The 14,989-nt window shown below is 38.9% G+C and overlaps 1 protein-coding gene across 1 annotated transcript; it reads right to left on the bottom strand.

Annotated features, from left to right (window-relative positions):
- Window positions 1-476: 476 nt before the first annotated feature.
- LOC148374427 (acyl-coenzyme A thioesterase 3-like) lies at window positions 477-14,840 on the bottom strand. The gene is made up of 5 exons (XM_088336309.1): window positions 12,981-14,840; window positions 9,660-10,137; window positions 7,436-7,623; window positions 6,746-7,116; window positions 477-4,836 (listed from the first exon to the last, which is right to left on the bottom strand). Exons 2-5 carry the CDS (start codon window positions 10,129-10,131, stop codon window positions 4,599-4,601), a joined length of 1,269 nt encoding a protein of 422 aa, XP_088192435.1. The 5' UTR covers window positions 10,132-10,137; window positions 12,981-14,840; the 3' UTR covers window positions 477-4,598.
- Between the last annotated feature and the right edge of the window lie 149 nt (window positions 14,841-14,989).

A 14,989-nucleotide genomic window follows, 5' to 3' on the forward strand; every position in this document is an offset into this window, starting at 1 on the left:
GTGTTACATGTCGAAGTGTCCTTGGGTAAGACACTGAACCCCTAATAAGCAGGTTAGCGCCTTACATGGCTGCAAGGCCGCTATTGGGAAATGTGGAGCACATTGTAAAGCGCTTTGGGAAGTCATTGACTTGAAGAGCGCTATATAAATACAGATCATTTCATTTCAGTAACTTACTAATACTATCACTTATTCTATTGTTTGGGGTAAAATATGTGTCAAATCAGAATCTGTGGTCACACTATCGCCCTCTGCCATGAAGCAAATAAATTGCGTGCTTCACTCTGCCTCTGGAGATGCTTAGCAGAGTAATATACGTTGCCTACTGCTCCTTTTGAACAAAAACGTCAATAGACTCCATTTTGAAAAAATGTCCATCAACAAAAAAAATAATGACGTTCATAATATAATGTCAGAATAAAGCAATTTTGGAAAATAAAATCTAAACATTTTGAAGTTAATAGAGGAAGAACCAACACTGAATATTTTTTTTATTGATTACTTACACAATAACAGCCGAGGCAAAGCTTCACCTGCCTCCCTTGAGAGCATGTCACGTCCAGTATCAAATTATGCTAGTTTAAGTTCATTAGCTCGCAGGTCGGTAAAAACTGAATTTAACATGAACTGTTTCAGTTAGGTGGGGGTCTACAACATACATATTAGCTTACTAGTAAAGCAATCCCTCGTTTTTCACTGGGGTTACGTCCCCAAAATAACCCGAGATACGTGTAATCTGTGGAGTCGTAACCTTTATTTGTTCACAATTATTATACAAAGAAATAGGCTTCAATACATTAAAATCAAAGAACAAAACCCCTTTAAAAGGCCCAAATATTTATTTAACAAATAAAGTACTGTATGCTGCACATGTTAACATTTATTATCATCCAAGCTTGCGCCCTTTTGGACTGTTTAGCCAATCAGAATGCAGAACAGAATGCATGATGAAAATCCATTGATCTTGAAGATTGTGAATGGTGAATGCGTTACAGCGAGGGATTATATATTAATAAGATTTTTTTTCCAAACTTCTGTAATGTTGGTGAGCATTTCTCAATGCAAAAAAAAATATGGGGTTTATCTTCAACCCTTTTGTGTACAAGAAACCGACCGTTTACTTGTTAAGAAGTGTTCAACTCGAAGGTAAGAATCGTGCATACCTCGACCTCACGTACTAAAAATAGTTGCAGGTCACCAGTGCACTCTTATCTGAATTATTTCCAGACCTTCAGCGCTCTCTACACGAACACCGACAGACACATTGAACAAGCTAATGAAAATACCACAATTACATTTACATAATGACGTAGATACCGCTGAGAAAGGCAGGGATGGCAAAACATTAGGTAGGCTTTCAACTTTTCAACAATATTGCACACGAAAAAAAGTCTTGTTTCATGAAGAATTTCCACCCAAAAACATTTAACGATAAATGCTTATGTTTCTGGTTATAAAGTCAGTGTCTGAAACTCATGACAAAAAGTTACTGGACGCCACGGCAGACAACTCTGAAAAGTTGCCTGCCCCATTTTTCCCAACTTTAAACAAAATAAAACAACTAATCGCAAAAAAAAAAAACATTGTTGCAAAATATTAAGGATTGATAATCAGAATATAAACAGAACAACACTTTAAAATTGAGTTTAGCTCAGGAGGTAGAGCACTCGTCTTGGGATCAAGAGGTTGCAAGTTCGACTCCCAGCTGCTCCGTGTTATATGTCGAAGTGTCCTTGGGCAAGACGCTGAATCCCTAATGCCCCCGATAAGCAGGTAGGCGCCTTGCATGGCTGACTCCCTATTGGTGTGTGATTGTGTGTGCGTGAATGGGTAAGTGTGAAGCACATTGTAAAGCGCTTTGGGAGGTCTTCATTGACTTGAAAAGCGCTATATAAATGCAGGCCATTTACCATTTATTATAAATCTACTTATAACATTCATTGCATGTATATGACATCGCTGTTTTCCATCTGCCATCAGTATATACCTGTATTTAATCATCTTCATTCATGCAATGTTTGCGTTGCACCGTCTGCTACAAGCCACGTGAACTCCTCTTTCCACGATGCTTTTACTGTACGTTTACGTTTTGTAGCGTCATACATTTTGTTAGTTTCTTCTTGAGCTGAGATTTTGGCTTGATTCCTAACCACTTCTCCATTTTTTTGTGTTCTCTGTGAGTCTACTTTGGAAAATGATATGCAAATACACGACCTTATAACGCTCGGAAAAGTCCGGAAGCACGGAAGCTGCCGAGTATGCAAATTGCCAAACGAACTGAAATTCCGAAATTTCCAAACCGAACGAAGATTTTGAAATCAGAATAAAGCAAACATTTGATTTAAAAAAATAAATAAATAAATAAAATAAAAACGAAAGATTTTTTTTTCCTTGAAAAAGTTGTCGGCCACCCGGACAGAGACGTTGTGAAAGTTGTACATCCGACGTAAAAGATGCACGCCCCTGGCGTCCGGGCAGACTTTATTTCAGACACTGGTATAAAGTCATAATTTTAACTTGTGAAACAGAAGTTGTTATTAAAAAAAAAAAAAAAAAAGCAGTTACGAAAGTAAATCTAACATAAAACAATTATTTTGTTGTAAAAGGTTTGTGTACATGAAATGTCAGATTTTCTTTTTAACTTCCATCACATTTGCTTGGGATAAAGTTATTACAGAATTCAGTACTTTTTAAATTCTTTTAGGATAAAGCAGACTTTCAAGTTAGTTCGCTTACGATACAATTATGTTTTATGAGGATTTAGTCTCAATTTTATGACCAGTCTATTTTACTGAGAAAAATAATTGCCTACCCTCAATAAAATTGATTTTATCTGACAAGGTGATATTTTATTCCACAATATTTTCATATTTACAACAAGTATAAAGACAACAAAAACGTACCCCATTGAGAAGGTCTTTTTTTTAAGATGCATTCTCTCAGTTCATTCTTCAAATTCAAATAATCAAAATTGTTTACTGTGGCAGAGAATACATAATCCTGCTTATTTTGGACACATACTACTCCTTCTTTTAAGTATTTTTTTCTAATCTTCATCAAAAAAATAACTCTTAAAATATCGACACTCTGCTTAATACTTGTTATCTTTTTTTATTTTTCAAAAGAGATAGTGTAAGTTAAAAATAAGGAAAATGATACTTAACGTACACTACATTTTTGTTTTTTTGAAGCGGTGTAGGATCAAATTTAATTTTAAGATCAATAAATTGTTTTAATGTTCCAATGTCAACATTTAGCCAAGAATAACTCAGATGAATGAAATGTAGACAAATTTAGAGATGTAAAGTCATTTTTCAAGTTGTAATCTTGTATTGTCATTGCCTTAAATGATAAATTGTAAAAAAAAGTTTTTTAAATTAATATTTACAGCGTACATTAAAATCAATATAATCTGAATTCAGAAACTGATATTGCACTTCAAAATGTATCTCTTCAAAAATCTCACAGAATAGAAAAATGTAATAATTTTTTGATACAACAGTGATCGGCAACCAAGAGACGGCGGACTGGTACCGTGCCGCACAGAAAGATAAAAAATGCCCTTGTCTTTTGCTTTTACTGTATTTATTCACATATGCACACAGGTTGTCTGACCTAAATCAACCTCAAGGTTTGTGTGGTTTTACAGAGGTAGATTACCATGTTTGAGTAATGTTTGATCAATCAACCAATGCTGCCAACCAATTTTGCGAAACATTAGAAGAAACGAGGATTGAACCTTTATGGCGACATTAAAGAAACCATTTAAGGCAGTGGAAAAGATATTCAATTGTATCTCATCATCACACTATTTTTACTCACGGTACCCTGGTGTCTCGTGTTTTTTTTTTTTATCCCAAAGGCGCACATTATTGGTCAGTAGTTGTACAATGTTTTTTTGGGCTGAACTCATTTAGTGTTGCTTTGCTCACAGCTTATTCGGCTCCCTATTGATCTAGTAATAACACAGTGAATTTAGGCTCATTATTATTATTATTTTAATTGTTTTTTCGACCCACAAGCAAAGAGAGAGTGAAAATTACATCTAAAAACTGCCAAAGAAAGCTGACTTGGCATTTTTGGTTTTGCTGACACGGCAGCTTTCCCATAAAGACATTCCACTCTCCAAGGCCAAAACAAGTTTGACCAGGATCACAATATTTCACAAATCATCAGGTAGGTCATTCTAGAGGTGAAAATACCCCAAAAAGCCTAAATACGCACTTTTGTTTTACTGTTTTGGTATTATTTTCCCAGAAAGAGATTACACTCACTCAGATAAGAATGACATTGAATATCAACACCATCTATTGAAGGCAGTCAGATAGGTTACCCCAGATTTGGAAACCACTGAAAGAACTTGACTTTGCGATTTTTGTTTTGCTGACTCCACAGCTTTCCCAGAAAGACATTCTACTCTCTCAGGCCAGAACAACTTTGGCCAGGATCATAATCTTTTACAAGCAGTTGGATAGATCCCTCTAGAGGTGATAAACCCTGCCAAAAAGGGAAATGCCAACTAAAAATGCTTTTGCGTCTCAACGGAGGTGATGGCGCAGAAAATGTTGCCGACCACTGGAATACAGTACTTAATAATTTTACAATTTAGCTTTAGTGATGCCTTGTTCCCAGTCCAGCTGTTGCCTGAAGAAGTCCACCACTTTGGTCCACGCGAGTACCTCGGCTTGGGAGTGCGCTCGGGGCTCGCCTCCCCACAGGACAGGTTGACGCAGCATCCCGTGAAGACTTGTGTAGCAAAAAGGCCCAAACGGCGGCTCAAGAAGGTGCCCAGCTCGCGGATAGCATACTGTCTGCACCGTCTGCTTCCCAGAACGCCTGAACCCACCAAGAAAAAAAGAGCCGACATTTCTTAAGGAAGAAAGTCAGAAATGTAAAGGAATCTAATTTTGTGTCGACCAAAAGATAGATATTTGGAAAGCAGAGTAAACTGTTTTTTTGAAAAGACACTGTGTAAAATTTGACCACTAGATGTCGCTGTATTGTGTAGCACAATAAAAATTGAGTCCTACAAACCACAAGGAAGATTACTAATTATGGAGACTCAAAATGATCAAACTGCACTTTCCTTATCCTTTTCGCCCAGCTTTTCACAAAGTCTTTGGTTTTATGGGTGTACCCCTAGCAACAAGATGGTGGATAATTATGTCAGCTTCCTTAAGGTGAGCCTCATGTTCCATCCATCCATTATCTGCACCGCTTATCCTCAGTATGGTGCCGGGGGTGCTGGAGCCCATCCCAGCTAACTTCGGGTAGTGGGCAGGAGACACCATGAACTGGTTGCCAGCCAGTAGCAGGACACACAAAGACTGACAACTCACTCGCTCATTCACACCTAGAGACAATTTGGACCGGCCAACTAATCTCCAAACTAAACACAGGAAGGTTTAATCGCATGACCTCAGAACTGTGCCGCACACGCGCTAACCGCTGCGCTGCCGTGCAGCCCCAAGCCTCGTGTTATGTAAAACAATTCTTAACTAACAAGAATTTTAAAAAATGCTCTTTTACAATGGTTTCAGTATTTTGGATTATATATTTTAGGGGGCGCCAAATGATACACTATTTTCCTTTCAGGAAAAAAAAGTGGAATTAAGTGGACTTTTACAAGAATTCTGAAGGAATAGCCAAAACGTGAAGTATAGATTTTCATCAAGATTTGACTACACAAAGCAAGTTTGATCATATCGCCCCAAATTTAGCTTACTTTCAATGGCTCACTGTCCATTTAATATGTGACTTTAAGGTTCGGTTACTATTATACACAGGTTTGCATGGACCCCGTTCTTTCGATTTTGGTTATGCTCTATGTTCTTGCTAGGAGCTTCCACTTGGAAAATACTGGTGTACTTGTGACTCCAAGAGCCAAGAAGAAAGCCGCAGACTCGAGAGCGTTCTTTATTCGGCCCTTGGTTCTGTGGAATGCTCTGTCCCCCGACACAAGATATGCAACCTCAGTGGAAATGTTCAAATTCATACTTTAGATTATAGTTTCTGATTGTTGCCGACCTCGTACGTTTGTTTTCCTGTCCTTTCTGGCTTCCTGGCTCGTGGAGGAATGAGGGAAAAGGACAAACATTTCACCTTCTGCATTGGCCAGCTGACTGAGATGGGAAGCTGCTGTCTTGGACTTCTATGATTATTGTTGATGTTGACTAGTTTTTGTGTCCAGTTGCCTAAGCAACATCTATTGCAGCCTGGCTATCCTTGGCTATCCTTACCTCCGGTGTGGCCCCTTTCTAACAAAACTGTAAGAAATATATACCTTGCCACTTTTTTTGTTTTTGCTGCTAAATCCTATTTCACTTTTATCATAGCACTCTTGTTATGATGCACTATCCTTTCCCATTCACGAATATTGCACTATAATTATAACTTTGCCCAGTCTCTGAGCACTCTAAGTTGTAAATATTTTTTTCTGCCTTTTATCATGATAGTCTTTTTTTAATCTATTTTAACATATTTACCCTGGAGTGCCATGTCCAACCTAGTTGCACACAATGTTTCGCAATGTTGATATCATGAACAATTAAGACAATTCCGTTATTTTTCTCATGCTGTTTTTTAGTTTTTCCTTACCTGCATGCAGGTTTCAGATTTAGGGATGTTGTAATTGTGCCCTGTGCAGTCCTTTAAGACTTTTCTTGATTAAAGGTTATACAAATAAATGTGACTTGACTTCTCTTTTCAGAGTCCCATTTACATTTTAGAGGGTTTAATGACCCACCTGAGTCGTGCTGCTATTCTTTCCATGAAGGCCCGACTGTCAAAGTTGAGATCATCCTCAGAGGCCAGCAGGAGGAAGTGAGCGTTGGCTTGCTCTACGGGTATCCGGCTGGTCCGGTGCTCTTCACTGTCTGCATTTCCGAAGACAAACTTGATGATGCTGGCACCTTCTGAGGTGGCTAAGATATTGGTCAGGTCCATGGTGAGGGGGGAAAGGATCCTTCGACCTTGGTAATACAAAGGAGCTCCGATGTTAGCACTGGAGGCGTTGATCCATACAACGGCACGCACGCTTGGCAAGAAGGAAGCCAAGGACAGCGCAATGTCCCCCGCTTTGGATCGTCCAATCAGGCCCAGTCCACCACTGCCCACCTAGAGGCAGAAACATGTATGCATGTAACGGCTATTTCTTTTTTTTTAGTCCAATTGGCTGAGGTTTACAGGTATGTTGGTTACATGATTGCATTATTGTTAAGGATTTCGATTGTGAAGGGCACGGGACCAAGATGAACTCTGGCTTTTTCCCGCCCGCCGTATTCTTATTTCAGTTTTCTCAATGGTTTATCAAAATTGTTGATTTTGAATTCATTATAACCTTGTACTTGAGGAACAGAGGAGAAAAATGAAAATATCTATCAATCAAACATATATTGTAACTAAGTATAGGTCTCCTAATTCTTGGCGTGGTCACCTTAGGGTGTTGCTGCAACAACTGCAGGGCTTCCTGGAAATAGTCAAGCTCCAGAAACTTAAGCTTGGTGGCCTTTTCATAAAAGACAGGCATCGTAAGGACCAGGAAACCTTTGTTGGCCAGTAAGCTGGCTCGCTTCTCCGAGGCAAAGGTGGACAGATCCAAAATGGCTGGGAACGGACCATCACCTGCCAGAGTGGTAAGAAATTGTCAACAGAGATCAAGTTGACAAGTAACGGTGAAAGTTTTAAATCAGTAAAATAAATTAAACTGTCAGCCTCGATCTTTAGTTAAAAAAATAAATATAAATTATTTTGCAAAAGCTGAGTGAAGGTCGAAAATGTATTTTAGGCTCAAGGTGTCATGACCGGAACAAGCAGTGGACCCAAATGCGCAACGTTTCACACAATGCTTTGTTAAGGGATCGTAGAAGTGAGGGCGAGAGGAAAAAGACAGCGATCTGGTGCTCGCTGGGCAGGAAGAAGAGGTGAGAGCAATTAGCAGGCAAGAGACAGAATCGTGACACAAGGCTCAGTACATTGTTTAGTTGTTGGAATTTGGAGCCTTACCTCACTGAAATAAAAAGATGGATGGCATTTAATTGTTTGCAATTTAAACATGAAAAAAAACTGAGATGGTCATGCCATTATCTAGAACCTGCTGCATCAATCGAGATTTTGTTGTTTTTGCATGATTTCAGTTATTATTCTATATTTAATGTTGACTGTTTATTAAATGTGGATGCCCTTGCAACATCCATTGCGGTCTGGTCAAACCTGAAAAGGGGGATTACCTCATGTGTCAGACCTTCTCAGGGTATCTTAATGTTCCTTATGTTTTGGTTTAGGGAGTTTTTCCTAGCTCTCGTGTAGATTTTAGATCAGAATACGTAGTAATAGTGGTCTGTGTAGCCCCTATGAGTGATTAAAAGTTATACAAATAAATGTGACTTGACTTGTTCTTGAACACTGCTCTGAACGCTGACAAACATAATATCACCTAGAGTGATTCTGTTATAAATCTTTGTAATATAGTTTTCTCCAAACTGTGGTTTCAGTCACATGTGAAAAATATAGATACTTTTCCATCGTCGCAATAGTGAAAATCCTCCAGCTGGTGTAAAGCGCTTCAAGAAGACTTTTGACAATGATGAGAAAGTTTAATCATATTACACTAATTTCAGCGGACTTGCACTGGATCCCTGTCTGATTAAGATGAGACGTTAAGGTTCTGTTACTAAAGGTCCGGTCACACAGCCTTTTGCGACTGTATCACGGGTAAAATTTTGCGATTTTTTTTTTTGCCCGTGGTTGCCCGCGGTGAAAAATGTGCAAAATTGGCCGGCGACTGTTCCGCGTCCTTCTGGCGACTGTTCCGCGTCCTTATCGCTGGTAACCGCGGCTGCATCGCTGTGCCGCCCGCGGTTACCCGTGGTCTAAAGTTTTGAGCAGCGCAAAACTTTTTCGCGTGGCCAACTGCGTGTAAATTTCTTACCGCGTGTAAAGCACGGCTGTATCTCGTCTGTATTGCGATCTCAAAAGCGTCCAACAGCATCTGCTTCACGGGCAGAAATTTCTGGCCGTGATTCAGCCTCGATACGCCCATGAAAGGCTGTGTGACCGGGCCTTAACATACAAAAGTTTGCACGGTCTTGCTCCCCCTTATCTCTTTGACTCAGTTGTGCTGTATGTATCTGCTTGGAACCTCTGCTCTAAAAATGCTGGACTAAAGGTAATATCAAGAGCCAAGACGCGATCTGCAGGCTCAAAAGTGCATTTACAGTATGACCTTGTGCAGTGGAATACTCTTCCATCAGAGTTAAGAATTACAAATTCAGTGGAAGTAATTAAATCTAGACTTGAGACACATACTGTATATACTCAATGGATGTTGTTGCCCTAATACTATCGTTTTCTTCCGTTTTGCTGCTGCCCAATAGTTGGCTGAAAGATGAGAAGGACAATTAGGGATGCTACTTTTAGCATGTATTCTGAGTCAGAAGACCATCACTTTGACCTGATGCCTGCACCATCACATAAAGCCTTCTCTATCGACTGGCTGGTTTGGATAAAGAAATGTGTCTTGATCTTAAAATTGGATAAAAAATAACCCAACACAACTTTAAATGTTTTTGTAACTGTTTTGGTAAAAAACAACAATTGCATACATGGATTCATTTAAGACCCCAAATTGGTGTACCCAGGCCTTTTTTAAGGTTTCTAACCTGGCGGTGTAAACAACACTGCGGTACACTTCTCGAGGGTGACGACCTCCCGTGCAACGCCCTCCTCCATAAGGACTCTTTCGTTGATGGCCTCCGCCAGGGCGCCTCCCAGATCTTCCTTCTCCACACTAACACCATCGTGCACCGAGAACTTGACCATGTGGGGCCTCAGAGCATTACTCCAGTGGAAATATTTGTGGGGGACGGTGGGCCGCATTGACCACAATAATCCCATGGGCTCCACACCCTCATAGGTGCCACAAAGGGCAGCGTCCCGGCAGAGATCCAATGCCCCACTGTCATCTGCTCGATAGACGGCTGCCGAGTTGAAAACCACCCCACGCTCGTCGGTGGCCCTTGCTCGCAGGGTGACCACCTGCCCGGGGCAAAGACCTGTCACCTTTAAGTGGACAGGGGTATCGTAAAGGCAGCGGGCACTTGGGAGGAGATGCAGTCGAACTTGAGATGACATTCTAAACTTAAAGGGAGCAAAAGAGAGAAACTTTTATTATTTATTAAGTACTGTAAACTATTTTAAAATACATTTTCAAATTGATCATAACCGAATGATTCGTTTTTATTGATTGATTGATCAACAAAGACAACGTAGACTTTCTTTCGGTCTGCCCAAGTTAAAACTACAATGAATAAATATTTTGGTTCTCTCTCAAAGCATTGAGAAGTCACTCTGTATTAGATTAGGAATTTTAATCTGAAAGTAAAAAAAAAAAAAAAACTCAAATGGATGACCACACATATTCCCACCGCTCCCAAACAAAAATGTCCCGATCAAATACAGCGCAATACAAGGATTTATTTTGGGGCTACATTTCCAAGATGGAGACATTTCAGGGGAAAACTACAGATGAAAAGTAACGCTGCCCTCGCCAGCTATTTACTTCACCACAAGAGAAGCGCTATATAAATGCAGGCCATTTACCATTACCAAGAGGACTTTATGTTTGTGTTTTGAATGCCGCTGTAATGCCAAAGTATTACATCCTCTCCCTCTACCGCCCCTTCGTCTAGCTCTGCCTCTTCTCCGCCCTCTTTGGCTCGGTGTTTCAAGTCTACACAAAATGATGGAGTGGTTAATTTTATTTAGCATAGTTAAGTTGCATGTACGAATGTGAACGTAACTAAGCTGTTAAAATTAGCAGCATTAGTATTGACGGTGGTACTTCAGTATTGTCTTCCAATGTGTCATTACGCTATCAATTAAAATATCTAGAAGGAAGTCTGGAAGTAGATCTGTCGAGTCCTCTCTGAATAAAAATGACAGCTAAATCATTAAAAAGATGTACCGTATTTTCCGCACTATATGGCGCACCATGTTATAAGGCGCACCTTCAATGAATGATATATTTTAAAACTTATGCCATACATAAGACGCACCCCATTATAAGGCGCTATAAGTGCATGCTGGTTTAAGATCAGGTAATTGTGCAATTTTGTAATTGTAATCCTGTGCAGTCCTTCGAGACATTTTTGGGATTAAGGGCTATTTACGGTAAATAAATGTGACGACTTGACTACAGTAGAGAATGTAGTTACGTTATGCAACCTCTAGATGTTGCCACGCTCAAGGGAATGTCAACAAAACATTCAAAAAGGTCAAACTTTATTAACAAACAAGCTTTCCACAACTCCATTCACTCCCAAAATAAATAAACAGCCGTTTTATTATTTTCTCTGAGGTAAAGCATTTTCGTGACACATCTTTAACATCTTTGAACAACATCGACATATCATTTTATTTTTTGTCCATTTAGTCAACACGCAAAGAAAAAAACGTCTGATACTGTTATTTTAAATGAAACGTTTAATATTTCCCAGTATGCACAGCGCGAAAAATGGAGTCGGCGGCTGTTTCTCGTAGTTGCGAGACCTTGCAAATTTAATATTGAGCCATATATAAGGCGCACTGTGTTATAAGGCGCATGGTCAGCTGTTGAAAAAAAATAAGACTTTTAGGTGCGCCTTATAGTGCGGAAAATACGGTAACTGACTTGAGGGAATGCCAGAAGTTGTTCGAGAGGAAACTATGCTCGCGTGCTGAAAAGCTGTCAACCATGGCCACGTACATTTGAGGAAAATATGGTGCTGTTTGTCTACCTGGAGTTTCCGTAGTGCCCCTCGCTTGCACCAGACAACAGAGTGCCAACTACGCCACTAGGAGACAGTAAATATTACAAACTGTCCCTTTAACTGACAAATTAAAATACTGTCGCTTTAAGTAAAACAGTGTTTTTCAAATGTGGGGATGTGTGTGCGCAGTTCAGGCATGAGAGATTTGAATATATTTAAAAATATCGAAATAAAATTATCACTCTTTCAGGAAAATATAGGTACATAAAATACATAGGATAGCCATCATGTTAGTCATTTTAAATGTTAAGACAGGGGCGGCAGTAGCTCAGGAGGTAGAGCGATCGTTTTAGGATTAAGGGATCCCAGTTCGAATCCCGGCTTGTCCGTGTTACATGTCGAAGTGTCCTTGGGTAAGACATTGAACCCCCAATTACCCCCAATAAGCAGGTTAGCGCCTTACATGGCTGCACAGATCACGGCCGCTACTGGGAAATGTAAAGCGCTTTGGGAAGTCATTGACTTGAAAAGCGCTATATAAATGCAGATCATTTCATAATGATGATAACTTGTTTTCTCTTTTTTCTCTTTACAAACTTTATTACATGTTTACACTAGAGTGCCATGTCTAATCTTGTTGTATGCAATGATTCCCAACGTTGATGTCAAGGACAATAAAGACAATTGACTTCAATAATGTTATTCATTATTTTTTAACAGAAATATTAACTATGACATGTAATAACAACGTATAAACGTTATATATTAATATATAGGTTCATTGTAAAAAAAATTGTACTGTTGGCTGATAATTTTGATTATTTAGTGTAAAACTGTGGATATATTTACTCCTATGGCGCGATAATAAAGAATACAACATTTCACTAGAAAATGTGCTTCAAGACAAAACATGAGAAAATAAGAAAAATGTGATTCATAACGAGAATTATTTTCCAACCATAAACCTTTTTATTCAAAAGACGATACATTACAAAACTCGACATTTTTCCGTACACAAAGTTTGTAATGATTAAAATCTGTAATCAAATTTTAATGAATCAAAAATAACAATATTTGTCAAAAATGTGTTATTTAGAAGGCGGTATTAAGGGAGGAAATAACAGTTTTGGACCGTCGACACGGAAATCGAGCTGGGTGTTTGCACTGATTTCACGATACAAAAGAACGAAAGTGCTATAGCTCATATTTTGAAGTGACGTACAGTAAACTTACCACAAAGACAAAATGTTTAGGAGTCAAAGTTTCCCAAGTTGTTGTTTTCACCACTGAAAAGCGGTGTCATTTGCACTTATAAGTTTAACGTGACGAGATGAGAGTTTATTTTAAACTCGGCTTGTGAAGCAAAGCACTCTGACCTAGGGTCCAGGGGGAACACTGAAAGCGCATGCGTAAACGGGACGAATCTCTCCAGAGTCTCCAATCTTTTTCAAGCGTCCAGCCACTTTTTGTTACTAGTTAGCGCAAAGGGCAGCCAATATGATAGAAATTTCTAAAATAACGACTTAGCTACATAGCTTGCTAAATAGCTAAAAAGGTAGCTTTATAGTTAGCTAGAAAGATAAACGAGTAAAAAAAAATTAAAAATAAAATAAAAAGGAGCTAGATAGCTAGCTAGAAAGTTAAAAAGTACTGTACCTAGCTGGTTAGAAAAGAGCCATACATTTAGCTGGTAACAAGCAAAAAAAAATCTTAAATAACTAAAATGTAGGAACATAGCTAGCTAAAAGGTAGCTGGATATCTAGCTAAAACAAAGAACGCCATTTGATATGAAAAATAGCAACTTAGCTAGAATGCTTGCTAATTAGGTAAAAGTAGCCTGTCAACTTGTACGTTTTTGCCAAACAAAGTGCGTTTATTATGCATTTTAAGACGTGTACGACGTACAAGAAAATCTGTACGGAAAAACGCAAATTTGTCAATTACGGGTACCATCCGATATACAGTAATCCCTAGGTTATCGCGGTTATTGGGGACCAAAACCACCCGCGAAAAGTGAAAATCCGCGAAGTAGCGACGCCCTTTCAAAAATGCTTAATTTAAAAAAATATATATTTTATTATTATTATTTTTTAGTCCTGTTAAGCTCTGAACCCGCGAACGTGGAACCACGAAGTAGCGACGCCCCTTCAAAAATGCTTAAAAAAAAAAAATATATATATATATTTTTTAAATTATTTAATTTTTTTTTAGCCCCGCAAAGCTCTGAACCCACGAACGTGGAACCGCGAAGTAGCGAGGTCCCACTGTACACCGACTATGACGAAACGCCAAATCAATCAAACCAAAGGATTTTTTCGTTGCAAACGAAGCGAGCAGTTTGATGCTACTGTGTGCATGCATCTGCCACCTCGGATTTCATGTGGTAGTTATGAAGTGAAAGGAAGTCCGTCTCTTTTTAGAGAACCGGCTTTTTCGGCTCATTAAAGAGAGCCGGCTCTCAAACGGCTCACTTGCTTTGATGCATTATATTACGAATCAATATTGTTGTATAAAGAAGTTAAGAAAAAATGGAAGTATAAAAGGAGAAAATAAAAAAGACAGGTTTGTGATTATCCCTTTAATCAGTATATTACCAACAATAATTTAAAGCAGAAAATAAATTAATAATTTGAATAAGAAAATGTATTATTCTGCAAATCATATTTGCAAATCATATTTGCATGTATTTTTTCCTTCTACGCCAAGCTACTTAATTTTTGAACTTTTTTTATGATAAACCTCATTCATGTCGAGCAACTCAGTATCTCACAACAAAATGTTAATTAACTATATATATTAATTAACTAGACACATGTACAATATTACATGTTAAACTACATATATAAACACGTTTGAAAAAAAAGTATGGTGTAAGATTGTTTTGTAAGGGAAAATACATTTGTAACATTTTGTAAGGGCATGGAGCCGTGGAGGTTGACAGGTATGGAAAAGTAATAAGTTAAAAAACTAATAGGGAGCTAGATAGCTGACTTGCACTTTCTTTGCTCATTCGCTTTGTAAAACTGGTTAAATTGGAGTTTAATTTGTTGTCTCATCTCCTCTCATTAGCTGCACCGCTTATCCTCAGTAGGGTCGCGGGGGTGCTGGAGCCCATCCCAGCAATCATCGGGCAGTGGGCAGGGGACACCCTGAACTAATTGCCAGCCAATCGCAGGGCACACAGGGACAGACAACTCACTTGCTTATTCACACCTTGGGACAATTTGGACCGGCCAATTCA

The sequence above is a fragment of the Urocampus carinirostris genome, chromosome 1 (genome assembly GCF_059441175.1).
Source record: "Urocampus carinirostris isolate Australia breed hairy pipefish chromosome 1, RoL_Ucar_1.0, whole genome shotgun sequence".
Lineage (NCBI taxonomy): Eukaryota > Metazoa > Chordata > Actinopteri > Syngnathiformes > Syngnathidae > Urocampus > Urocampus carinirostris.